The 26,973-nt window shown below is 50.0% G+C and overlaps 1 protein-coding gene across 9 annotated transcripts in view; it reads right to left on the bottom strand.

The window, feature by feature from the left end:
* The window catches only part of TTC39A (tetratricopeptide repeat domain 39A), a 57,907-nt gene extending 38,114 nt beyond the window's left edge, over nucleotides 1-19,793 (bottom strand). For 3 of the 9 annotated variants that reach the window (XM_034965000.3, XM_034965033.3, XM_063607697.1), the window contains exon 1: nucleotides 5,120-5,276. In XM_034965000.3, coding sequence (XP_034820891.1) covers nucleotides 5,120-5,160 — 41 coding nt within the window. In that variant the 5' untranslated portion in view covers nucleotides 5,161-5,276. Of the gene's footprint in view, nucleotides 1-4,721; nucleotides 4,880-5,119; nucleotides 5,277-5,836; nucleotides 6,482-19,558 lie in introns of those variants that run through there. The other 6 variants (XM_034965026.3, XM_034964995.4, XM_008954941.5 and 3 more) reach the window with 6 other exon arrangements.
* Between the last annotated feature and the right edge of the window lie 7,180 nt (nucleotides 19,794-26,973).

Here is a 26,973-nt window from a genome sequence, read left to right as displayed (position 1 = left end):
GGCCAAGTTCCTTTCCATGGCCTAAAAGGCTCCACCTGATGTGGTCCCTGCCCCTCTCTTCAGAGGCGGGGATGGTGTCTGTCTCTGCCCAGGGCATAGCCTAGTGACTGGTGTTCAAGCCACTCATCTCTGTTGGATGAATCAATGAGGCAGCAGTGAGCATCTACTGCCTGGGTGTTTAACTGGCATTCTCTCTAACTGCTCTCAAAATGCCCTGTGAAATGGGATTATTACCCCCCCACACCTATTGCAGATGGGGAAACTGAGGCACAGAGGACGGGTAACTTGGCTAAGGTCACACATCCAAGCATGCATCCTAACCCAAGTTTCTGCCTGAGCCAGTACCCATCAGCTCAGCCCCAGAAAGTCAAGCCCATTGTTGTGGTTTATGCCAACCTCTAAACAATTTCTGAGCCAAGAGCCTGCCTCCCATTTCTGCACACACCCCTCACCACCTCCATCCCCCACCGAGGAAAAGGTCCTGTCTACTTGGTCTACCTGGAGAGAAAGATCCAGGCCGAATGGACAGTCAGTGCAGAGGGGCACAGTCCTTCCCTCAGCAGCCCCGGCACCTCTTCTGCTTAACTGGGATGAGGCTGTCTGCGGTAACCTCCCCCAGACTGGGGGCGAGCTGAGCCCTGGGCTGATTTCCTCCCTCCTTCCCTCCCACAAGCACCCGCGAATCTCGTGCTCTAGGCTATGCGTGGGACTGGGCTCTGGGGACACAGAGTGGACACAGACCTAGGCCTGCCTCTTCAAGAGCTCACAGCCTACAGGTGACAGATGCAGACAGGGCAGTGACCGCCACAGTGCTCAGGGCTGTGATCATGGGAATCACTGGGGGCCAAAGGGGCCCAGAAGACACCTCTAACTCAGCCTGGGGCACTGAGGAGGCTGGGCGGAAGGAGGATGGCATCATGGAAGGAGGATGGCATCAAGGAAAATGCCATCAAACTGAGAACAAGATGGAGAAAGAAGTCTAAGAAGGGGAAACAGCACACACACAGGGCTGGAGGCATGACACCACAGTTAGGAGGTACAAGCCTCTGGAAGGGCTTGGAAGACAGAGGCTCTGCAAGGCCAGCTAAATGGAGGGGTGAGGCTGCGGTGGCTAGAGAGCTCAGGAAGGCTGGAGACATCCGCCCCATTTGACTTAATAATAGCATTAACAACCAACCACCCATCGTCATAAAGAGATTACCACTTCAACTTATCTAAATTGATGACTGCATTATTTCACTCAGTCCTGCCAGCAGGCACCCTTATCTGTCTTTGATAGATATGGCAGGGACAGGCAGTGAAGACAGGAACGCAGTCAGGCTCCTCTCAGGAGCCTGGGAGAAGACAAAAATGCATTCTGTGGAAGCAACAGCGCCAAACCTTTCCCCTCACCTGGCTGAGACTGAGGCCCCCATTTCTCCACAGGCTGCCCCTGCGTCTCCAAGACCTTTCTTTTCCCAGGACACCTTGCCTGGCCCAGGTGACATCTATTCCTGCGGTGATGGTGGCCTCTCCACTGTGTGTTGGGGAACCAAGGAGAGGGACGCGGAGAAGAGGTGCTGGGCTGGATGGAGCAGAGCTGGTGACCAATGCTAGGAGCTCTGGCACAGTGGTGGCGGCTCTCTCATTCAGATCCCACCCACACTTGAGGCCCAAACGAGAAGGGAGCTAGAGGGTGGGAGGGGGTGTCAGGTAGCCCGGAGCCGCCCCCACTCTCCCCTTCCCTCCCACTTCTCTACTAGAGTTGGCTTGGACTGCTGCTTCTGTGCCTCATGGGCAGATCTGGGTAGAGCTGGGAGACCCTCAGTTCCCACTGAGAACAGAAAATCCTCCTACCTCCATCCCAGTCAGGATGAGGTGGGTGTGGGGTGGGTGAGGCGGCGGAGCGGTCGCTCAGGAAGCCAACTGCAGTCAGAGCTGGATTTTAATCCCTGCTCCACCACTGAGGGGAACTTTGGCTCAACGAGTAAAATAATCTGCCCATGGGGATCTGTTGCTTCAGAAGTGATCTTTCTAAATTGCAAAAATGATTGTGACTCTCCTTCCAAAGAGTCCCCCTTAGCTGCACATAAATGTGTCACGGAGTGATGTGTGGCCTGCAAGAGTTCTGAAAGCAGACAAACCTAGACTCAAGCTGCAGCTATTACTTGCTGGATAACCTTGGGAATGTTCCATACCCTCTATGAGCCTCCGTTTCCTCATCAAGGAGATGGGAATGACAGTACTTACCTCCCACGGTTTTTGTGAAGAGTGACTAAGACTATGGAAAGCACAAGAGTACTCAGAAAATGTGAGTAATTATTATTTTTTCTAAAATTATGTATTGCCATTTTTTTTTTTTTTGAGAGAGGCTCTCTCTGTCGCCCAGGCTGGAGTGCAATGGCACTACCTGGGTTCACTGCAACCTCCGCCTCCCGGGTTCAAGAGATTCTCCTGCCTCAGCCTCCCGAGTAGCTGGGATTACAGGTGTGCACCACCATGCCAGGCTAATTTTTGTATTTTTAGTAGAGACAGGGTTTCACCATGTTGGCCAGGCTGATCTCAAACTCCTGATCTCAAGTCATCCGCCTGCCTGGGCCTCCCAAAGTGCTGGGATTATAGGCGTGAGCAACTGCATGCGGCTTTACCATCATTTCTTGATCAAGTAGCACTGACTTTATAATGAAACTAAATAACTTTAAAAGATTGAGTGGGCCAGGCACAGTGGCTCACTCCTGTAATCCCAGCACTTCGGGAGGCCAAGGAAGGAGGATCGCTTGAACCCAGTAGTTTGAGACCAGCCTGGGCAACAAAGTGAGATCCTGTCTCTTGTTTATTTTATTTTATTTTATTTTATTTTATTATTTTATTTTATTTTATTTTATTTTATTTTATTTTATTTTAGATCGAGTGCGCACATCCAACAACCCAGCAATTCCACTACTAAGGGGGCACCCTCGTGAAACACATGTGCAAACACCATCATACAAGAATATTCACTGTCTGAATAGCAAGACACTGGGAACACCTCGACATCCATCAAGAAGGATAAATAAACAAACGGAGGTGTCTACATAGGGTGGTATATCACACATCAGGGCAAGTGGGACAAGAGCTGCAGGATCAAGGCTAAATCTGAGACCTGAAGTTGAGTGTGAAAACGCGAGCTGCAGCATGACACATGCTATAGGACTCCATTCACAGAAAACTTTGAAGTAAGAACAAACTACATATTTTTAAGACTTACACACACTGAGTAAAAGAATAAAAACAGAGAAATGATAAAACCTAAATTCAGGATGGCAATTAATTCTGGAGAGGGAAGGAGGGAAGAGGTTTCCACAAGACTTTCAAGGGTCTCTACTATGGTTTATTTCTTAAAAAGAATATAAAATAAATGGGGCACAATGTTAATATCTGACAAAGTTGGGTGGCAAGGGTTTGTGAGTTCATTTTACTATTTGCTATATTTTTCTGAAGGCTTAAAATATTTCATAATTTTTAAAAAGGTAGAGATTTAAGGCTTGATTTGTTCACCAATGACCATCTGGGCCCAGAGCAGGCCTTGCTGAGTGTCTGTTGAGTGAGTGTCTCTGTAGCGAAGGTGAGAATGGTCCTGCTGCATGCGGCCCTCCTATGCTCAGACCCCACCAGGATGACCCTAACCAGGGGTGGGGACAGATGGACAGGTGGCTTCAAAGAAGAGTGGGCAGGCATGCAGAGAGGCAGGTACGGTTCTGCATAAGGAAGACCCACCAGCGTGAGAAGAGCAAGCTTGCTGTCCTGAGGCCTGCAGCAGGGCCAGAGGAGCCCGGGGTTGTAGAGGGCACTTAGGCAGGGATGTAAGCATATAACGAAGTGGGATGAATGTGGTTTTCAGCCAGGGAGTCTAGACTTCTTTGATAGATACCTTGCTCCATGCCCGCCTTCTCTCCTGGAAACCACTTTTCTGGACCCAGCAGGGTGGTGGTGCTCAGTCAGGGCTGTGCAGAAGGAACCTACCCAACCTCCAGCTTTACAAATACTTGAGCCCAGAACAGGAAAGGAACAGCCAGCCCCACTTCTGTGTTTTCCAAAGGAGGGACCAGAAGTCTAGGAAGGGTAAAGGACTTGGCCAAAGTCACACAACAAAAATGATGAAGCTGAAACTCACCAGGCAACCCTCTCCCAGGCCAGGATGTCCCCCAGCAACCCAGCTTCCAAGCCCTGATAGAGCCACACACACGCAAGCCCTGTAGAGACTTCCAGCTGCCAGCTGGCACCAGCCTCGTCACCTCCCTGTTCATGTGTCAAGCCTCGGGCCCTTAGCAAATATTGTCACTGGTGGTGAGGCTCCAGGCAGGGTGAGCCCTCCTCCCAGCTCACCTGGGCCGGCTCTCTGCCCAGCAACCTCCCAGCAGTCAGGGCTCCTAGCAGCTGCCCCCTGCCCTGCCCACTGGGGCCCAGGAAAAGCAGAGAGTTGCTGAAGGTCTCCCGGCAGTAGCGGCTGTCACTGCTACGGGGGGTGATCTAGGTAGGGGTCCTATAGGGGTTTCTCAGTGGGATGTGGGTAGGGTTGGGCAGGAGAGCCACGTTGAAGGTGACAACACCCACTTTTTACTACCCAGGTTCCTGCTGCACCCAATCGGCCCGGCTGGCCCATACCTTAGCCGTTTAAGTTCCCCTAATGTCCCTGAAGATGATGGGGTGGGGGGATCTGACAACAGACAGAACTGAGTTCAAATCCCACCCCCAATTCTTACCTCCTGGGTGACCGATGACAAGTCACTTAAGTGCTGTGTCTCAGTTTCCTCATCTGTAATGGGGATGAGAGTAACAGGGCCCACCCCACAGGAGTGAACGCCACGAGGCAGGTGGGGAAGGCTGCTCTGAACGTGTCTGTGACTACAGCTCCGTGAGAAAGTTGGGACCCAGAAGGTGAGTGACCGACCCGGGGTCCCCGCGCCTCCGCCTCCTCACAGCCCCCTGCCCCCACTCCTGGCAGCGGCGGCGGCTGCCAGGGGCCGGGCGGGGTGGGGGCTGGAAGCCGCAGTGCGGCCCCAGGCCGGTGCGCGGGGGGAGGCCTGGCGCGGCGCCCGCCACCTGCCCGGGCCCCAGCCCGCGCCGCCCGCGCCCCCGGGCCTCCTAGCCGCGCACTTACCCCGCGGGCAGGGCTCCTGGGGCGCCGCCAGCCGAGGTCATCGCCGAGGGGCGCGGGCGGCGCTGCCCCAGCCGGACGCCAATCGCGGCCCAGGTGCTGCCGCCGCAACCCCAAGCCGGGCGCTGTGCGGTCGCGGACGCGGCGGCCGGGGAGGGGCGCGCCGGGGGCGGGGAAGGCGGCGGGGCCGGGCCGAGACTCGGTCTCCCCACCCGCACCGTAGGGCCATGGCCGCCCGCGGCGACCCGCGCTCCCGCACCGCCGGGGGTTCTGGGTGGCCCCCACCCCCGCTCCGACAGGTGAGAGCCCGGCGCCCTCTTCGCAGACACCGCCCGGGCCGGGAGCTCGCTCCCTCCTCACACGTCCCCACCTATTTGGCGCTAGAAGTTCTTCTCCGGGACCTGAGGTCCACTTTACTGTCAATTCTCCTCCCCACAGCTTCCGCCCCGAAGCGGCCCCCACCTGAGCCGTCACCATCCTCCCGCATTAATGGGGGCATTCGTGCAGACAAAGACAGCCCCCAGAGTCAGGCCGGGATTTTAATCCCACCATCTCGCCCACTGAGTGACTGCAGGAGACCAGAAGGCGGGGAAAACGCGGTTTAGCACTCACTGCTAGCTGGCAGTTCACACTGCCTTCTCAAATGATCCCCATAATTGCTATTTTACAGATGGGGAAACTGAGGCATGGGGTTCATTTGATTCACGCATGGTCACTCACCTAATAAGTGGCAAGCTAGGACTGGAATCCATCCCTCCTGAATCCAAAGCCAACACTCTGGCCCCTTTCCCCCTTGGCCCCCTCTCCCCTGCATTCCCAGTGCCTGTGTGGGGGTCACCCACAACGCTCCCCAAATGTCCACTGTGCACCGAGCCCTGAGGCGGTGTCTCCACCTGACCTGATCTTCTGGCACAGAAAGCCACTGGCCCATGAAGAGTTAACCAGTCACCATCTCCTGGCCCCAGATGCTGCTCTTAACCATGACTCATCAGAGCATGTGGCTGCCATTAGAGCTGTCCCTTCACAAAGGAAGGGACAGAAGGAAGGAAGGACTGTAGCTCCCCTGGAGCAACTATGACCTCCAGGACGTCAGAAGAGGAAGCAGAAGGGGACAGCCTGCAGAAGCAACCACGGTGGGAACAGGACTTGTACCAGATCCCAGGGGAGCCAGGCAGTTTGGGCTTGGTGGTAGCTGCTTAAAATCTAAGCAGGCTGCCTGGAAAGGCAGTGAAGTCCCATCCTGCCCATTTGTGAGCAGGGGCAGATGCTCACTTGCAAGAATCATCCCATCTCTAGGAGTCTCATATACAGGCACGAAAAAGATAATTAACTACTAGAAGTAAGCTATGATGACATCCACCAGCAACTATAAAGAATCAAGACAAGGGGAGAGACTGGGGAGCTTCCTGGAAGAGGTGGTGACAGAACTGAGCCTTGAAGTTTATATTATTTAAACAAACTGAAGTCATGGAGAGGGTGTACCAGATCGGGGAGCAGCATGGATGAAGGCATGGAAGTGGGAAAGGGTGAGGCTGGTGAGACCACAAGCAGTACGTGTAAAGAGGATGATGAGGCTGGGGCCCCTATCACATGCCATGCACTTTCAAATCTCTAGGCATTTAAACATGCTGTTCCCTCTGTGTGGAACACACCTTCCTCCCTTGTCACTTGTTAGTCATTCATGTAACCGGGGGTGGATCCAGAAGCTTACAATGGGGAGGCCACTGTTCAAAAAAAGAATACAAATTTACCAATACAGGTTGAGCATTCCTAATTTGAAAATCCGAAATCCAGAATGCTACAAAATTTGAAGCTTTTTTTATTTTCTCTTTTTTTTTGAGACAAAGTCTCACTCTGTTACCCAGGCTGGAGTGCAGTGGCACAATCTCGTGATCTTGGCTCACCACAACCTCCGTCTCCCGGGTTCAAGTGATTCTCATCCCACAGCCTCCCGAGTAGCTGAGATTACAGGGATGTGCCACCATGCCCAGCTGATTTTTGTATTTTTAGTAGAGACAGGGTTTTGCCATGTTGGCCGGGCTGGTCTCAAACTCTGGACCTCAAGTGATCCACCTACCTTGGCCTCCCACAGTGGGATTACAGGCGTAAGCCACCGCGCCCGGCCTGAAACTTGAAGCTTTTTGAGCACTGTAGTTGGAGACTGCAGGCCTGCCATGTTTGCTGTGCTGTTGTTACAGCGGACACAGGCATTCTACTGATGCTCACGTGCTGCTGAGTTACCCTGAACACTTTATTTTTTCACTGCATTAATGGTATGTTATATTTTTATTGTTAAGTACTTATGTGTGAATAAGGGTAAAAAAATGCTTATTGGGAGCACATAAATTCAGAGTCAAAAATGATGATGATGCCAAATAATCACAGATTGTCCACATGGGTGGCTGAGAGAGTGACACTTCTTTCTGATGGCTCAGTGTACACAAACTTTGTTTCATGCACAAAATTATTAAAAATATTGTATAAAATTACCTTTAGGTGGCTGGGCATGGTGGCTTATGCCTGTAATCCCAGCACTTTGGGAGGCTGAGACAGGCAGATCACCTGAGGTCAAGAGTTGGAGACCAGCCTGACCAACATGGAGAAACCCCATGTCTACTAAAAATACAAAATTAGATAGGCATGGTGGCGCATGCCTGTAATCTCAGCTACTCGGGAGGCTGAGGCAGGAGAATCGCTTGAACCCGGAAGGCGAAGGTTGCAGTGAGCTGAGATCACATCATTGCACTCCAGCCTGGGCTAACAAGAGCAAAACTCCATCGCCCCCACAAAAAAAAAAAAAAAATGACCATTAGGCTATGTGTATAAGTTGTATATGAAACACAAATGAATTTCATGTTTAGGCTTGGACCCCATCCCCAAGATAATTCATTATGCATATGCAAATATTCCAAAATCCATGAAAATCCAAAAATTGAAACACTTCTGGTCCAGAGCATTTTGGGTTAGGGATAGTCAGCCTGTATAAAATTGCCAGGGTTCTCCCAGAGCCTTGGCAGGGGCCAGGTAAATGAAGAATCCTGAAGCTATAAGCTGTATTAGCTCCAGAGTAAACCTTTACTGTATTTGACCAACATTTGTTGACATTTTGCCATATGCCAAAACTCCTCCTAACCCTGCAGGTTTCAGTTCAGATGTCACCTCTTCCAGGAAGCCCTCCCTCCATAGATGGGCCAGGGGCTCCCTTTGCACCCACTGCCCTAACCCACTCTGACCTACCTTAATCACCCTGAGCTGTCACTGTCTGTGTGTGGTATGTGTGTTTGGGGTGGTGGGGAGCAGAGAGTGAGGTTTGTATGTGACTGTCTGCTTCTGGAGGCTAGGGCCTGGTCGAGTTCATCTCTGTGTCTCAGGGCCTGACATCAGGTACCTGACTAGTCACCAGGCACTAATGCGGGGCCTAGCACTTTACAATTTCCCTCTGAGGTTATTATTATAACAATGGCTGACACACATCACAGGCTTTTTACATGCTACACATGATGTTCAGTGTATAACATGGATTATCTTATTTAATTTTCACTTTACCACCTCTCTGAGCCTCAGTTTCCTCATCAGTAAAATGGAAATAATATTGCCGACTTCCAAGGTTGCTCTGAGTATTAAGAATTCATATATAAGCTGAGCATGGTGGCTTACACCTGTAATCCCAGCACTTTAGGAGGCCAAAGCAGGTGGATTGCGTGAGCCCAGGAGTTTAAGACCAGCCTGGGCAACATGGTGAGACCCTGTCTCTACAAAAAAAAAAAAAAGCCAGGCCAGTTGTGGTGGCTCATGCCTGTAATCCCAGCACTTTGGGAGGCTGAGGTGGGCGGATCACCTGAGGTCAGGAGTTCAAGACCAGCCTGACCAACACAGAGAAACCCTGTCTCCACTAAAAATACAAAATTAGCCAGGCGTGGTGGTGCATGCCTATAATTCCAGCTACATGGGAGGCTAAGGCAGAAGAATCGCTTGAACCCGGGAGGCGGAGGTTGCGGTGAACCAAGATCGCACTATTGCACTCCAGCCTGGGCAACAAGAGTGAAACTCCATCTAAAACAAAAAAAAGCCCGGCATGGGGTACGTAGTCCCAGCTACTCCAGAGTCTGAGGCAGGAGGATCAATGGAGCCCAGGAGGTTGAGGCTGCAGTGGGCCATGATGGTGCCACCGCACTCCAGCCTGGGTAACAGAGTGAGACCCTGTCTCAAAAAAAAAAAAAAAAAGAAAATAGCAGAGTGCTATATAAATGACCTAGTGATGGTTGTGGTGGACCACTAGACACTACTTTCCTCCCCATTTCACAGATGAAAAATGAGCTCAGTAAGGGAAGCAGAAGAGCTGCCTTTAGAGCTGGAACTCTCCCCACACCATCACAGTGAACAGTGATGCTAGAGCCAGTCACCTGGTGAGTCAGTGCATCAGAGTGGCCCACCCCTCAGGAGGGCCCCACCCAGGCCGTTCCTGGCCCCCAGGAGCTCTGGCCCAGCCCCAGCACAGGGGAGTCTGTGAGTCACCATCATCATTTCTGCCTCCCCAACTCAAGTGACCTTACTTGGATCACCTGTGTGTCCCCACCTTGAGGTGACAGCTGAGCCCTGGTGATGGGAGAGCATCCTGAGTCCTGGGTGCCTTCCTCCTGTCAGGAGACCTGTTTCCTGGTGCATTACACCTGGGAGATGCCAGGCCTGCTTTCCTCCCTCATTTCCTCCCCAGCGTGCAAGAACAAATCACCAGTGTCACCACACCTCTCAATGGCCCTGAGAACTTCATGGACTGCTTTCACCTGTGCCATTGTCAACTTAAGAAGGCCCTTAATATGGCCGGGCGCGGTGGCTCATGCCTGTAATCCCAGCACTTTGGGAGGCTGAGGCGGGCAGATCACTTGAGATCAAGAGTTCAAGAACAGCCTGGCCAACGTGGTGAAACCCCACCTCTACTAAAAATACAAAAAAAAAAAAAAATAGCTGGAGGTGATGGTGGACACCTGTAATCCCAGCTACTCAGGAGGCTGAGGCAGGAGAATCACTTGAACCCGGGAGGTGGAGCTTGCAGTGAGCCGAGATCACACCATTGCACTCCAGCCTGGGCGACAGAGAGAAACTCTTGTCTCACAAAAAAAAAAAAAAAAAAAAAAAACAGCCCTTAATAAATACCTATTAAGTGAGCCCTTAGAATGCCCTAGAAAGTTTGTAATAGCATTACCTCCCATCCTACAGATGAGAAAATAGAGGCTTGGACCAACATCTAGCCGTAGCTCGAACCCAGGTCTTGATTCCTTATTCTCTAGGGAAAGGGGGAAGAAGAGAAGAAAGGAGGGGTGTTTTAAGTGGGAGAGGTCATAGAAATGGGGGATGCAAGCAGTGACACATGATGCCATTGTTGTAGAAAGAGCTTAAGCTGTGAAGTCAGTTCTGCCTCTACCTCTCAGAACCTCAGTTTTCCCATCTATAAACCTGGGATAATAATCCCAAACTCTCAGGGATGCTGTGCAGATTACTGAGCATTATTTGGGTGACTCCTTCCCCCTTCTCAGCACCCCTCCCAGCCCCTTCCCCCAGGCCTTTCCCTGGCATGAAGCGCCCCCTCCCCAACACCTGCAGTCTCTGCCAGCCCAGATCCCCCTTCTTCAGAGTCTAGAACCCTTCCTCTCTCACTGAACTGGTGACTGTAAAGCAGGTTTCCTTAAAGCGAGTGAGCCCCACCCTAGCAGGTTACAGGTTTGGGCTCATTAATAATTCACAAGTGAACAGGCCTGTCAACAAAGGGCCTTTGGAGGGCTGTGACAGTGACAGATCTTAAATATTCTCTGGCAAGGGCCCCTAAGGAAGGATCTATTCCTGGTCCTTGGGCAGGCATGGACTCTGCCCCCCGCTAGCTCTGTGACCTTTGGCAAGTCACTGCCCCACTGTGGGGCAGTTTCCTCTTCCCACCAGATATAAAGGGGAGAGAAATTTGGGCCAAGAACTCATGAGCCCTCCCTGCTCTGAGGGTCTCTGTTCTAGGATCTGGGCTCTTCTACCCAAGTCTGGTCTCTAGGAGCTGCTGAAGGTAGGTCTAAAGAAGGAGCCTGGGTTAGCACAAGGGACCAAGAACAGCTCTAACTGAAAAAAGGGGTCAGAGCTCTAATGAGGGGTTTCCAGCATTGATGGCATCCTTTCAGGGGTCAGAACTTGGGATGCAAAGCCAGGAAGATCTGGATGGACTCCTGGCCCCACTATGTCCTAGCTGGGCAGTCCCAAGCAATTCATCCGATTAGAGAATAGTTCAGAGAGCAGGTTTGAAAGCCAGGGCTTGCACCTGACACCCTGGGCCAGCAACTTCATTTCTGAAACGGGGATGATGATGGCACCAACCTCATTAGGTTGTTGCAAGGATTAAATGAGCTACATATCTTCAGGGCAGATGAGCTACCTGACACACTGCTGGTGACAATAGAAATTGGCTCCATCTGCCTGTAATCCCAGCACTTTGAGAGGCCAAGGCGGGAGAATTGCTTGAGGCCAGAAGTTGGAGACTAGCTTCAGCAACATAGTGAAACCCCCGTCTCTACAAAAAATAAAAACTTAGCTGGGCATGGTGGCACACAACCGTAGTCTGCTACTGTCTATTATCCACACAGCACCAGGCCCATTTGACACTTAGGCCAGATCACATCACAACTCTGCTCAAAGCCCTGCAAAGGCTCCGCATGTTCCTCAGTGCAAAAACTAGTTTGTCTATGGCTCATGAGGCCCTGCACAACCTGTATGCTCCCATCATCTCCCGACATCATTTCCCTTTATTCCCTCTCTTATTTCAGCCACACCAGCCTCCTTGCTCACCTCCAAATATGCCAGGCACATTCCCACCTCAGGCCCTTTGGACTTGCTATTCCGTCTGCCTGGAATGCTCTTCTCACATGATTCACTACTTCACCTTCTTTGGGTCTCAGCTCAAATATCACCTTCTCCGTGAGGCCTTCCCTGACCATTCTGTTTAATTTTTTTTTTTTTTTTTTTTTTGAGATGGAGTCTCACTCTGTCACCCAGGCTGGAATGAGTGGCACAGTCTCGGCCCACTGCAACCTCTGCCTCCCGGATTCAAGTGGTTCTCCTGCCTCAGCCTCCCAAGTAGCTGAGACTACAGGTGCCCGCCACCATGCCCAGCTAATTTTTGTATTTTTAGTAGAGACTGGATTTCACCATGTTGGCCAGGCTGGTCTTGAACTCCTGACCTCAGATGATCTGCCCGCCTCAGCCTCCCAAAGTGCTGAGATTACAGGTGTGAGCCACCGTGCCCAGCCCCTTTCTATTTAAAATTGAACCCCTGCCCCCATCCTCCCAGTTCTTCTGCCCTGCATTATTTTTCCACAGTGCTTGTTGTCATGTGACATCTTTTTATTTTGCTTATTCATTTATTCTCCCTCTCCCTATTAAACTAAGTTCCACAGGTAGGGCTTTTGTTTGTTTTGAGTGGGGTCTCACTATATCGCCCAGGCTGGTCTTGAACTCCTGGGCTCAAGTGATCCTCCTGAGTAGCTGAGACTCTAGGGACATGTGGCTGTGCCCAGCTTCAGGAATTTGTTTTTGCATTACTGTTTTGTTCTCTAATGTGCCTAGAACAGTGCCTGGCTCAATAAAAAGCCTTGCTGCCTAAACGAATTTGCTTGAATATGGAAAAATATGAAAAAAGCAGAACACAAAATTATCCACCGAATATTAAAAAGAAAACCCTGACATCTATGCATTTTAGGAAGCATGAAGAGATACTGAAGCCATTTCTGGGGGAGGCAGTACAATATACTGCTGGGAATAGGATATTTGACTCTGAATTTTGGCTTCTTCACTATAATCCAGGGCAACACTCTTCACCTCTTTGCGCCTAAGTTTCCTCCTCTATTAAAGTGGAGAAAGCAAGGCTTCCCTGGTCAGAGTTGTGTGGATTACAGATGATGCTGCATGTCACATGCTGGCTGTTGGGGCACAGTCAAAGGCAGGTATCTTGCATTACAGATCACAGAGAAAGGGAAAGAGAACATTCTAGAGGCAGCAGGCAAGTTCAGAAGGTGTTCAGGGGAGAGGACCTGGGGCTTGGAGGGAGCAGTGGCAAGCAAAGGAGGAGAGAAGGGGAGAAGGGTGACAACCCGAGTGCAGCGCTGTCGAGTGGAGATTTATCTTTTTTTTTTTTTTTTTTTTTTTTTTTTGAGACAGAGTCTTACTCTGTTGTCCAAGCTGAGTGTAGTGGTACGATCTTGGCTCACTGCAACCTCCACCTCCCAGTTTCAAGTGATTCTCCCACCTCAGCCTCCCAAGTAGCTGGGATTACAGGCACGCACCACCAAGCCCGGCTAATTTTTGTATTTTTAGTAGAGACAAGGTTTCACCATGTTGTCCAGGCTGGTCTTGAACTCCTGACCTCAAGTGATCCACCCGCCTTGGCCTCCCAAACTGCTGGGATTACAGGTGTGAGCCACTGCACCCAGCCTGATTTATCCTCCTTTGAGTGGCCTGTCCTGTGCTCAGGGTGAGCCCTTTGGTACACCTTTCAATCACCCAGATGTAAAGCAATTGCCCACATACTCATTTACTTAGCAGTTTCTTTCAACCTGAGATTTAGCTACTGTATGTATCTGAGGAAGGATGTTTCTTAGCTTGAAATGAATTGAGCGGCTGCAGTGCTTCTTCTTGCAGGGTGTGGGGGCTGGTCAGAGCAGACCCTGTAAGAGGGAAGCTAAGGAGTAACACCTGAGGCTGCAGGAGGCAAAACAAATTTCACTCCCATGGGAAGAAAAGGAGCCAAAAGGAGCGGGGTGTCTTAGCCCAGTTCCATGTGGATGGGGTCTCTGATGTCCCACCTAGTCCTAATATAATTGTCCTTTTGGCAGGGTGTCATGGGGCAAAGGACCAGCCATTTATAGGGCAGGGGAAGGATTTTACTTGAAAGTGGTAGATTTCCGCACTGCTGATCACCTGGGAAAGACTGATCTATTATTTTATAGCCGATCTTAGCATAAGAAAGGAAGCCTTGGGAATCTTGGGCTAAGAGAAAAATTCCTCTTTTTTCCTGGGAAAGAAGATGTTGGAAGACACATTGGGCCCTCCCAGAAGTGGATGTTCTATAGGAAGGCTCCTTCCAGGATGGCTGAGGGGAGAGGGCCATAACATCATAAAATCATCCGTCCCTCACTCCCTTCTTCCTAAGGTGTTTTTAAAAGTTATAGCCTGGCCAGGCATGGTGGCTCATGCCTATAATCCCAGCACTTTGGGAGGCTGAGGTGGGACGATCACTTGAGGCCAGGAGTTCAAGACCAGACTGGGCAACATGGTGAAACCCCATCTCTACCAAAATAAATTAATAAATAAATAGAGATGTTATAGCCTGGCCTCAGTCGAGCTGCTGGGGAATTAAGGGAAGGGGCTGTCCCACCCATGGCATGGGGTGATTGCTATAGAGTGACAGTTTGCATCCCCCAACATTCATATGTGGAAATCCTTATGTCTAAGGTGATGGTATTAGGAGGTGGGCCCTTTGGGAGGTGATTAGGCCATGGGTGCAGAGCGGGATTGGTGCCCTTATAAAAGAAGTTCAAGAGAGACTCCTCGCCCCTTCCTCCATGTGAAGACACAGCAAGAAGGCACCATCTATAAGCCAGAAAGCCGGTCCTCATCAGATACTCAATCTGCCTTGATCTTGGACTTCCCATCCTCCCGAACTGTGAGAAATACATTTCTGTTGTTTATAAGCTACCCAGTTTATGCTATTTCATTATAGCAACCTGAATGGGAATGAATTAAGAAAGGTGATCTAGCAAAGTGCCTCAGCGACCATTCCCCCACCAGGCCAGGGTGGTGGTGGCAGTCAGGGAGAGAAGGGCTGTGTTTGGCAAGGCCACAACTCAGGAGAGTGGTGGGTGGCACAGGCCCCGAGAGGGGCCGTGAGGGACCTTTCAGTTTTCAGATCTCAGAGCATGAAAAACAGCAGGGGGACTCAGAGGAATGGGCAGGGTGCTCCAAATATATCGTAATTTGGGTATGTCATGAAACTACAGCTTTAAGGCCTGCTCAGTGGTCACATTTGCTAAATGCTGCCCTCCTCCCTCATCACCGCCCCCTTTCTCCTCCCCTCCTCTCCAGCCCATTGGCTGAGTGAGGAGCCTCTTCTTACTTGACCCCACCTCTCAGGGAACAGTGATTGGTTGAAGGAAGCACCAGTCAGAGTAGTCTCCTGAGCTTTTTCAGACTAAAGCTGGTGAAGCCCTTCCTCTTATAATCATCACTCGCGCTGGTATAGCAGCGTGTCGTGCAGTGCTTTACATAAACTAACTCATCCGATCCTCACAACAATCCTGGGAGGTGAGTCCTAACATTACCCCCATTTTACAGATGAGGAAACTGAGGCACAAGAAGCTAAACAGCCTGTCCAAAGTCATATTGCTAGAAAGTCTCAGAGTCAGGCTTCAAAACCAGCCTAAGGCCGGGTGCGGTCGCTCTTGCCTATAATCCCAACACTTTGGGAGGCCGAGGCTGGTGGATCACTTGAGGTCAGGAGTTTGAGACCAGCCTGGCCAACATGGTGAAACCCCCTCTCTACTAAAAATACAAAATTAGCTGGGCGTGGTGGCGCATGACTGTAATCCCAGCTACTCGGGAGGCTGAGGCAGGAGAACCTGGAAGGTGGAGGTTGCAGTGAGCCGAGATCGCACCATTGCATTCCAGCCTGGGCGACAAGAGTGAAACTCTGTCTCACAAAAAATAAACCTCCCCCCCAACCCCCGCCCACACACACACCAAAAAAACAAAACCAGCTTATGTGGCCCCAGAGTACTTCTCACTGCTTTGATTTACCATCCCAGGACTTGAGCTTAGAAGCTGCTGACAGCCATGCCTTGTACTGAGTGGAGAAGCAGGTGAGCGTTAGGAGAGAATGGAGCTGGCCACAGACAGAAACTGCTTTGAGAGGCAGAAATGTTCAGGAAAGGACAAAGCAACTCAACCTCAGATCACAGATTTGAAGATGTTACAGGAAATGTGGTGTGCTGGCAGAACTGAAGTTGCAACCCAAATCTATTTCTCAATGACCCCCAAAAGGACCTAAATGTTCCAAGTTTGAACCCCTCCATAACTGATAGTGGGACAAAGGTTGCTTGAATGTCTTTCAAGTTCTTGTCACCAGGGATTGAGGATCTGAGGGACCACAATGTGCCTCTCACACTAGAGCCCTCTCCTACCCCTTACAATCACCCTCAGCAACAGGGGGCAGAGTAAAGTCCTGGGATTAAAAGCTTCAACACACACACACAAAAAAAAAACCTTGAAATTTTAAATCACAAGTCTGGGAATCACAAATGCTTCAACTTGCAGGATCTGAGAATCACAGAGGTCAAAACTCAGCACTGGCCTCAAGTCCAAATTCATTCCCAAGGAAGAGACCTCAAAGCCACCCAAGGATTCCTGCCACCAAATTAGAAACTCCCAACCTAGAAGCATCTGAGAGCTCCTCCAGCTCAGGCTGAAACCAAGAGCAGGAATTCTGACTACAGCAGTCCTAGCAGGCCTCCAGCCTCCTTGGCTGGGCCTCTCCATTCTTGAGGAGGCCCCTCCCTCCCACAGCAGATCTGCCACTCAATTACTCTCTCTAAAGCAATCTGCCCGTCTGCACATCCCCTTTTATTTTTGGTGCTGTCTCCTACCACAAGTGGGGGCTATGGCATGGCTAAGAAGGGCCTGATTTGTAGGCTGAGTAGGGGGCGGTCCCCATTGTAAGATGCATGGGCGTTAGGAACAGTCCCCTTTCCTTTTCCCAGCAGTTCCCAGCTACCCAATCCTGGTGCCTGGAATCCCACCATTGACTCTCAAGCCTTTCAGAATCCCCTCTGCTCAATGCAAATACCCTGGAAGGAAGATTACCTCATAACAGTACCAAGAAAGAAGTGAACACCGAATATGCCCCAGTGACTGTTAGGTCCTTTACAAATGACTTCAATAGATCTTTCCACAGCTCAGAGAGTAGCTATTATTTTACAGCTGAGGAAACTGAGGCTCACACAGATCAAACAATGAATCAATGTCAAAGAGCCAGTAAGTAAGCGGCAGAGCAGGGGTTGAGCACCCCTCCACATCCCCATCCCCCCTGCCAAACTCTTTGCCCTTGGCTATGCTGTGGGACACAGGGTGGTGTGGTGGGCGAGGGGTGAGGGTGGAGCGGTCACAGGGCCTGAGCTGGGAGAATGGAGACCCAGGTTTGAGCCTTGGGTGTGAGACCTTGTATGGTCAACTGGGAGTAAAGAATTCTCTGGGTATTTGTGCCCAGCAAGTTCCAGCTGAAGCACAAAGGTGCATGTGTGCAGGCTCACAATGCACTTCCTCACACAGGCCCATTGGGAGATGCAGAGGCCTCTGCTTGACCAGAGGCCACCCCTACACCTTCTCCTCAGCCTGTCCATTCACTGCTTCTCATTTCTTCCTTCTTAGCGTCTATCTCCCATTCCCTCCATTCTCCTAACCCATACCCCAGCATCTCTCTCCTGGACCACCACGCCAGCCTCCCCTCTGCTCTCCCTGCACACTGAGAGGTGTGTAACATACATACACGGGAGACCCCGAAGGCTCCCTGGTGCCCACAGGACGATGCACAACTGGATTCTCCCAGGCAGGGCAGGTCCTGGAAGGCAAGAAAGCCATGTGGCCAAGGGATCTCGTGCTCCTCAGAAATCATCCCATGTCCTCATCAAAACTGAAATGCACTCTGAGCCCCATTATGTGCTGTGCTCTGGGAACATGGGGACAAATGAGCCCTGTCTCCTTTCCATAAGTAGTGGAGAAACAGAAAAGGAGGAGGTGACAGTGATCCAGCATTGAAATCGTCTGTCCACAAAAATCCTTTCTCCATAGGACAGCGTGGTCAGCTTTAAATAAGTAAATGCCCTGCTAAAGCCCTCCAGTGGCTTCCACCACACAGTGAAACCTAAATTCCTGGTCCTGTTTGTTCTGGCCAGCCTGCTTCCTGGGTCTCAGTGATCTTCCATCACTCTCCCTCCTTTCTTCTCAGACACAGCTCAGGGTTTGATGTGAGCTATCCTGCCTGCAATGCTTCAGCACTGCCAATTTTACTGGGCATAACATTGCCTTATTGTATGCCTCGCCCAGCATCTATTTCTGATGTTTACTTGTTTGTCTACTTGTTTATGTCTCTCTTACTAGAACCTGGTCGCCAAGAGCAGGACCTGTATATCTGAAGTAACACCATACCTGCAGTGCCTAGTACAGTGCTGGCCCAGCACACAAGTGCTCAACAATGTGTGCTGAAAGGCTGAATGAGAGTCACCAAAGGGTGGTGGAGAGCCATGGAAGGGTTTTATTTTCTTTAATGTTTTTTCCTTTATTTATATAGAGATAGGGTCTTGCTATGCGGCCCAGGCTGCTCTCAAACTCCTGGGCTCAAGCGATCCTCCCGCTGGGATTACAGGCATGAGCCACCACGCCTAGCCTATGGAAGGGTTTTAAAGTAGAAAATGGCTTGGTCTGGTTTGTGCTTTAGAAAGGATGTGTGGAAAGGGAGAGACAGGAGGAGCTGGGGAAGGGGGCCTGATGCAATAGTCCAATGAGAATAAACAGCTTTGAGAGAAGTTGGGAGGTAAAATCAACAGGACTTGTAGACGGGGGTGGGAGAAAGGTAGGGAGGTGGCAGGGATGACTCCCAGGTTTCGGGCTTGGGCAAGTGGGTGGATGACCATTCACTGACACGGGGACACCGGAGGAGGAACAAGTTTGGGGCTTGCCAAGTTTGAGGTGTTCATAGGACAGTCAGATGGAGGACAGTTGGATTGCCCTTTCCCTGGCACAGCAAGGTGAACTTTAAAGATGTAAATATGAAGGGAAGGGCTGAACCTCAGAAGATGTAAATATGCGGGGAGGGCTGAACCTCAGAAGAGAGGTCAGGGCTGTGGTCCCCTCTCACAGGAACACAACTGGGGCGCACTAACTTATCCCGGAGGTAGGGTCAGCTAGGGAGGTGGCTGACACATCCTGGAGGGCTCGCCTTGGAGGAGCTGGGGTGCACATAATTCACCCTGGACTGGGACTGGAACTGGAACCTAGGACTTCCCCAACCTGCTCCTCGGATGTGGACAACCCCTCAGGCACACAGCGCCCTGGCTTCATCTGTCCGGGCACACAGCGTGCCCACACTTGGCTCATGCAGACCTGAGGAGAACCAGGTGAGAGGATGGAGGGTTGAGCGCAGACGCCGCTGTCCAAACCTGACCGCCAGCCCCACCTGAGGTCCTTCTCACCGAGCTGCCTTCGCAGATGGCCCGCGTCTTGCGACACTGAGCGGCGCTCAGGTGGGACCGCGTCTACCCTCCCCAGTTCCCGCCCTGCTGGGGGCGAGGACAGAGAGCAGGGGGCGCGCGGCGCTGCCCCTCTCGGGCCTCCGGCCGACCCCCACTCCCAGCAGCCACACACCCTTTCCCCAGCTGTGTCTCTTAGCTGTTTCCCCGACGTCGGCTGGGTCCTCTGGCGGCCCCTTGGTCCTGTCCGCGCCTTCCGCCGAGTCCCCACCCCTGCCCGGTACCTGCGGTCGCTTTTCCGGGAGGCCGCCTCCTTCCAGGTGGTCAGAAAGGCCATGGGCGCGGGCCGGGCTCGGACGGGGCCGCGGGCGGCCCCTCGCGGCGGCGGCGGCGGCCGTGGAGGCTACAGTGGCAGCACCTGGACTGGGGGGGGCAGGGCGGGACCCGTGGCTCCTCCCCGCCCTGGACCTGCGCCTCCCTGCCCCAAAGTGGAAGGGCTTAAGTGTCCCTAGAGCGGGCCTGAGGTCCCTGGGCAAGCCCACTCCCACCCAGAACCAGAAAGGACCCCAAACACTCTGAAACCCCTCATTGGGCACCGGGAGAAACGGAGCTCCAGGCTTTGTCCAAGGTCACAAGGGGGCCAGCGGCCGGTCCCACTCGGTCCAGAGCCCAGCCTCCAAACTGACGGACCACACGATGGCCTTACCAGGGTCCCTGCGGGACATAGCAGCACCACCAACCCTGTTCCCTCCTCCCTACATACAGAGCCAGCTTTGCTAGGGCCTCGCCGGAATGGGGTCAGAAGCTCGGGACCGAGTCAAATGCTGGGCACAGAGCACCAGCAGCAGGGGGCTGATGGGCAGGGAAGTGGAGAGCAGCTGTCTGGGCCTGAGGGTGGAGGCTGCAGGCCAGGCCAGGCCCTGGAGTGACCCACTTCACCGACTTCTGAGTCCAGTACCCCGTGGCAGGTCGGGGGACAGAGGAGAATGAGCCACGGCCCCATCTCCAGTGTAAACTTTCTTTGAAGCCCCACATTTCATCTTAGGCCGCGTACATTTTTGGTTTTTATTTTAAATTACCACCACCAAGCAGAATCAGCTCTGGAGCAAGGGGATCCCCTGGCGTGCAGTCCAGGGGCTTTTATGGGAGGCCCAACTAAGGACAAGGAGCAGGGGAGCACCATGAGGAGGCATTTGAGAAGGCCTGCTCCAGCTCCAGTGTGAAGAATGGATTCAGGGACCCCTGGAGACTTAGCTCATCAGAGAAGGTGGGGGTTGAACACAGGGCAGGGGCAGGGTGGCTAAGGCCCATTTTTGTTTCCTTTTGGGCTGGGTCTGTATCCTAGGTACTTGTGCAATACAAATTTCGTGTCCAATAAGTGGTGACTGGTTTTCACATGTCAGGTGTTCTCTCATGTGTCAAGCCCTGAGCCAGGCAGTTTACACCAATTCTTATTTATCTCCATCTTGTTACATACTCACTCATACCCATTTTACAGTTGATGAAACAGGTTCAGAGGGGTGAACGACCTTTCCTGAAACCAAGTTGTGAAGTCAGGTCTTAAACCCAGGCTTCTCTGCCCAATCTGGTGCTTTCCTCCGACCCTGCCTATGGACCATGGGTGGGCTGAGCACGGAGTGGGAGGCCCTGGGCAAAGCTGCCCAGAGGGCAGAGGCTCTAAGGACCATCTGGGCAATTTCTCTCACTCTTCCCTGGTAGGCAGCAGAGAACATATGACCTTTCACTCATATCATAGTCTTTGCAGATCAACAAGGGCCGGGGAATACTGCTTATCTGATCACAAAGCTAGAGCTTCTAAATCTGGAAAATCCAGTTACAGTATGCCCAGGGACCCAAACCCCTTAGTCCAGAGCCTTGTCCAGCTTGGCCAGCACTGAGCACTTAGCCAACTTTCTCCTGGGTTCGCAGGCAAGAAGAGCCACAGGACCTCAGAAGCCTGACCTTCTATGGGCCCAGAGCCCAGTTTACTAAGAGGATTAATCTCACCGAGCCTGTCAGCCCACAGCCAGCACCACTTCCTCCAGGAAGCCATCCAGGATCTCCCCATCAGAGCGGTCTCTCCGTTTTCAGAGGATACATTTTAATTTGTCTCTCTCACAGCATTTAGCATTACATATTTTAAAATCCTTGTATAAGTTATTTACAATGGTATTTCAGATTTCTCTCTGAAGGTACAGATAGTATCTCATGTGTCTTCTACAGAGCTCAGCACTATTGCTATACATAGTAGGTACTCAATGGTGAGTAAATAAAGAAGGAGCTAATACCTATCAAGCTTCTACCCAATGGCAGGCACTATGCAGAGAGCCTTTACTTATCTACCTCTAATCTAGACAACTGTTTTAAGAATATTTGGGTCAGAAGTTTAGAAATGTTCCTAAGATCAAATCAGGAGCTGGGATTCAATCCCGGGGTTCTTAAACTTCAAGGCTTGTTTCTTATTCTTCTTCCTCATCTGTTTAGAATTATGTTACTTGGGCACTATTTTAAACTCTTCATATGTGCCAACTCATTTAGTCCTCAAAATAATCCTAACATGTATGTTCTTTTACAATCCCAATTTTACAGTTGAAAAAGTGAGGCAGGTAGGAATTAATTTGCTCAAGATCACACAAACTAGTTAAGTGGCAGAGCTAGGACTCAACACACACAGCCCGACTTGAGAATGTATATCTTAACCCCAGCCCTAGTTTTCCTGCCACGCAAGCTATTAGATGCACAAAGCATTTACAAGCCACTTTTTCAAGCTTATTTTGAATCATGTAATAAACCCAAGGTAGAATCAGTTTTATTCTTCCCATCCTCCCTTCCACTGGAGCCACACTGCTTAGGTTAAAATCTTGGCCCCACCACTAGGTATCTGCACAACCAGGCAAGTTACTCAACCTCTTTGTGTCATTTTCTTATCAGTAAAATGAGGATAACAGCACCTATTACAAGGGTTGTTGTAAGGATTTAATGCAAGCAAAACAGAACAGTGCTGGACACATAGTGTGTGTTACCTGCACCTCGTATAGTGATAGTTTTATCCAGAATCAGAGGGCAATGAAGTGTTCTATATAAATGAACTTTCAAGACAACTGAAGTTTATCCCCTTTATTCAGATTCACATTTTCCGAAAATGTATTGTTACCTCTTCTGTCTTTTTAAACATGGGCATGGCAGCTTTTAATGTTTATCTGCCATGTAACAGAAACCATGACTTTGTATCCATCATCTTTTTTTTTCAGAGTGTCTCGCTCTGTTGCCCAGTCTGGAGTGCAGTGGTGTGATCACAGCTCACTGCAGCCTCGAACTCCTGGCTTCAAGTGATCCTCCCACCTCAGTCTCCTGAGGAGCTAGGACTTCAGGTGCATGCCACCATGCCTGGCTAATTTTTAATTTTTAATTTTTTTTTGGTAGAGACAAAGTGTTGCTATGTTGTCGAGACTGGTCTGGAACTCCTGGAATCAAGCAATCCTCCTGCCTGGGCCTCCCAAAATTCTGGGATTATAGGCATGAGCCACCACACCCAACCTGTATCTATCATTTTTAATCCTGACAACCCTGCAAGGGAACTGTTATCGCTGAGGACCAGAGAGGTTAACAGATTTACCCAAAAACACACAGCTAGGAAATGGTAAGACCAGAAGTTAGGCCCATGTTTATAAAACTCCAAGGTCTGGATTCCCTCTACAAGGCCAGGAACCTGCTCAGGAAGCTGAGATGCATCAGGGTTTTCTTTTGCTTGTGTATGGTTAAGGCAGCATGCTACAAGGGAGCAAGGGTGGAGGGCTCCTAACCTGCTTCTACGTATTCTAGGTCCAGAGTTTTGATTCGATTAAGTACAGCCTCTACCCCATCCAGGTCTCTATATGTCACAGTGCCTAGAAGGATCTTTAACTCATGGAGAGGCCCACAATCTGGAGGAGAACAAATCAGGGTTGTCTCAGTCCTGACAAGTCCAATCATCATTAAAAGGCCCATAGGCTGAGCAAGTAGTTCAGTTCAGTCTCTCCTGTGTGTCTTATAGAGCCTTGGAGGGGTGTGGGGTCTCCACTGTGCTCGATGAGGGCCTAGGTTGCTGAGTCTTGCACACCTGCTCTTAAGGGCAGTCCTTAGAGCATAAGTAGCCGTAGAGAGCAAAAGGCAGTCTAGTGTGGTAGAAGAGTAAGTCTCACAGCTGAGGCACCTGGGCTGGAACCTGGCTTGTCCAGCTGTGAACCTTTCCTAGGTTGGGGTTTCTTGGCCAAATCGCTTCCATCTCTCTATACCTCATATTTTCTATTTAAGAGTCATGAAGAATAAATTATACATATATTAAGGACCTTAGTGCCAGGCTCAGAGAAGGTCCCCAGTAAGTGTCAGCAAAACCATTTATTTTCCTTCCCACAAACTAACTCAATCCTTTCAAGTTCTGACTCCAGAGGAAACAGAAAGGAGAGGCTGTAACTAAGCCCTTAGGTCTCAGGCAGCTGCACACATTCTATACACTTAGTGCAGTGGGGAAGGAAAAATGGGTGGGGTCTTTCTGTAGATTCCCCCCCTCCCATGAGATAATCTTTTATATCATTCACCTGGATACATAACATTAGGACTTACATTCCTCTGGAGAGATTTTAAAAAATAAATGGCTTTCAAACATTTTATTTTGTGACCCAGTACATATTCAATAACGAATTCTATTTAATGATTTTAAAAATGATGCTCATTAACATACTGAAAAATTTACATATAATGGATCAAAGCAAAGATATGCAAAGTCACCCCAAAGAGGCATTATAGTTACCCGACCAGCCAAACCAGACTCTAAACTGATTAAAGATATTAATCTGAAAAATGTGTCCATGAGAGGGGCCCAGGCATCCCTGGCTGCAAAGATCAAGCGGCGCCTCAGAGAGAGGAGGTATCCAACCACCAGCAAGGGAGGAGTCATGTTCAACCAATTGTGGGCACTCCAAGCCCTGTGACAACTTTATTTTTACTGGAAAGTGACATTCTGGTCTATCAGTCCCTGTGAAATTTCTTAATAGAGATCTGTCTCTGTTTTATTGATGAAAATCAGGTTTCTAAACTTGAAGGTCAGATGTTGGACCAGGCTTAATTCACTCAAGTAATGAATGCTACTTAAATGAGGCCTCCTAGGAGACTGCTGGCCTTTTCCAGTGAACACAGCCCTAACATCAAATGATGCGGCCTTGTGAGAGCTGTGCTTTTAACAAAAAATTCCAACTGTCACCATGTATGTTTTTTAGTAATGCTAGTAAGGAACAGAATACTATCTTCTGGGGACACCTCCTCTGGGAAGACTTCCCCAATCCTCTCAGCTAGAATTATTCTCTCCCTGCTCTGGGCATCCCAGCACTCCTACAGTATCCTCAGTACGCAATGCTGTGAAATTATGTAAGTAGATGCCTATCTTTCCTACTATACCACTAATGGCAAGGCCCTCATATAAGTCTTCTCTGTCCCTGGCCCACGCAACAGATCTTAGCAAAGGTCAATAGAATAATGACTTTCTCACTGTGCATTTTCAAAACTAAGACAATAGAGACCTTTCTGGAAGTAAAAGGTACATCATAGATCCATGCATACAAGAAAAAAAGTATCTTAATGTATTTTTTTTTTCCAGCAGAACAGAGTAATTGAACACAGATTTTCAAGTCAGAATGCCTGGGTTTTTTGGGGTTTTTGAGACGGAGTTTCGCTCTTTCGCCCAGGCTGGAGTGAAGTGGTGTGATCTTGGCTCACTGCAACCTCCACCCCACCCACCCCCCACACCTGGTTCAAGCGATTCTCCTGCCTCAGCCTCCCAAGTAGCTGGGATTACAGGCGCTCACCACCATGCCCAGTTAATTTTTTTTGTATTTTTAGTAGAGACGGAGTTTCGCCACATTGGCCAGGCTGGTCTGGAACTCCTGACCTCAGGTGATCCACGCGCCTTGGCCTCCCAAAGTGCTAGAATTACAGGCGTGAGCCACCATGCTCAGCCGACTGCCTGGACCTGGGTTTGAATCCTAGCTCTGGTGCTTTTTAGCTCAGTGATCTTGGACAAGTTATTTAACCTCTTGTACTTCTCAGCCTTCTCATCTGTAAACTGGGAATAACAGTACCTAACTTAAAAGCATGTTATGGAGGTTAAATGAATCAGTATATATAAAGTACTTTAAATAGTACTGGGCACTAAGTACTATATAAGTGCTAACTTGCAATTATTATTTTTATTTTTGGAGAGAGAGTCTCACTGTCACCCAGGTTTGGAGTGCAGTGGCGTGGTCTTGGCTCACTGCAGCCTCCATCTCCAGGGTTCAAGTGATTCTCCTGCCTTAGCCTCCTGAGTGTAGCTGGGACTACAGGCATGCACCAACATGCCCAGCTAATTTTTGTATTTTTAGTAGAGCCGGGGTTTCACCACGTTGGCCAGGCTGGTCTCAAACTCCTGGCCTCAAGTGATCTGCCCACCTCGGCCTCCCAAAGTCCTGGGATTACAAGCATGAGCCACCATGCCCAGCCTGCAATTATTATTTTCAAAAAGTGTCTATCCATAAGAAAGATTAGATGTTACCAAGAAGCAGAATCCACAGGTCAAGTATAGAATGACAAGGTACTCTGCAACAGCACTGCAGAGTAAATGAATGGACTTAATAAAACTTGCTAACAAAAGAGACTTAGTTATCATCTACTCTAGTGGTTCTCAAAGTGAGGCCCCTGAGTCAACATCACCATCACCTGGGAACCTGTTAGAAATGTAAATTTGGGGGTCCAACTCTACAACCTACTGAATCAGAAATTCTGGGGCTAGAGTACAGCAATCTGTAACCGTTTGACACGCCCTCCAGGTGATCCTATTGCTTGCTACATTTTGTGTACTCCTTTCCCCTTACCACCTACATCTAATCAGACCTCAAGGCCTGTTAATTCTCCTAAATCTTTCTCAAATTGGTCCCCTTCTCTCAGTCCCAGCCACAACCACATTTTTAGTTCTTACCATCTCACCTGCATGACTGCAACAATCTTCCACCTGCTCTCCCTGCCTTACCTGATTTTCTTCTAAGGCAATTCCCCAAATCACCACCAATGAAATATTTCTTATAAACACAAACACCTCAGTCTTTTGCCCACAAACCTACACTCTAGTCACACTGAGCTACTTCAAACTCTTCACAACTTACTTTGCCTCCCTTTTTATGTACTCTTGCCAGAGCCTTGTCAGTACTGATAAATTAGTTTTCATTTTTTCTAGCCTTTTGGTTTTAAATCTTGTATTTAAAACAAGGTTGGGCTGAGCCATAATCCCAGCACTTTGGGTGGTTGAGGAGGGAGTATCACTTGAGTTCAAGGCCAGCCTGGGCAACACAGTGAGACCTCTATTTCTACTAAATAACTAACTAGGTCCAGTGGCATGCACTTATAGTCCTAGCTACTTGGGTGGCTGAGGCGGGAGGATCCCTTGAGCTCAGGAGTTCACAGTTACAGTGAGCTATGACTGTGCCACTGCACTCTAGCCTGGGCAACAGAATGTGACTCTGTCTCTACAAAAAAAGAAAAACTAAAAGCAAGGCTGGCTACTCCCCCCATATACTTATCACT

Source organism: Pan paniscus, chromosome 1 (genome assembly GCF_029289425.2).
Source record: "Pan paniscus chromosome 1, NHGRI_mPanPan1-v2.0_pri, whole genome shotgun sequence".
NCBI lineage: Eukaryota > Metazoa > Chordata > Mammalia > Primates > Hominidae > Pan > Pan paniscus.
This window is presented reverse-complemented; position numbering and strand designations above follow the sequence as displayed.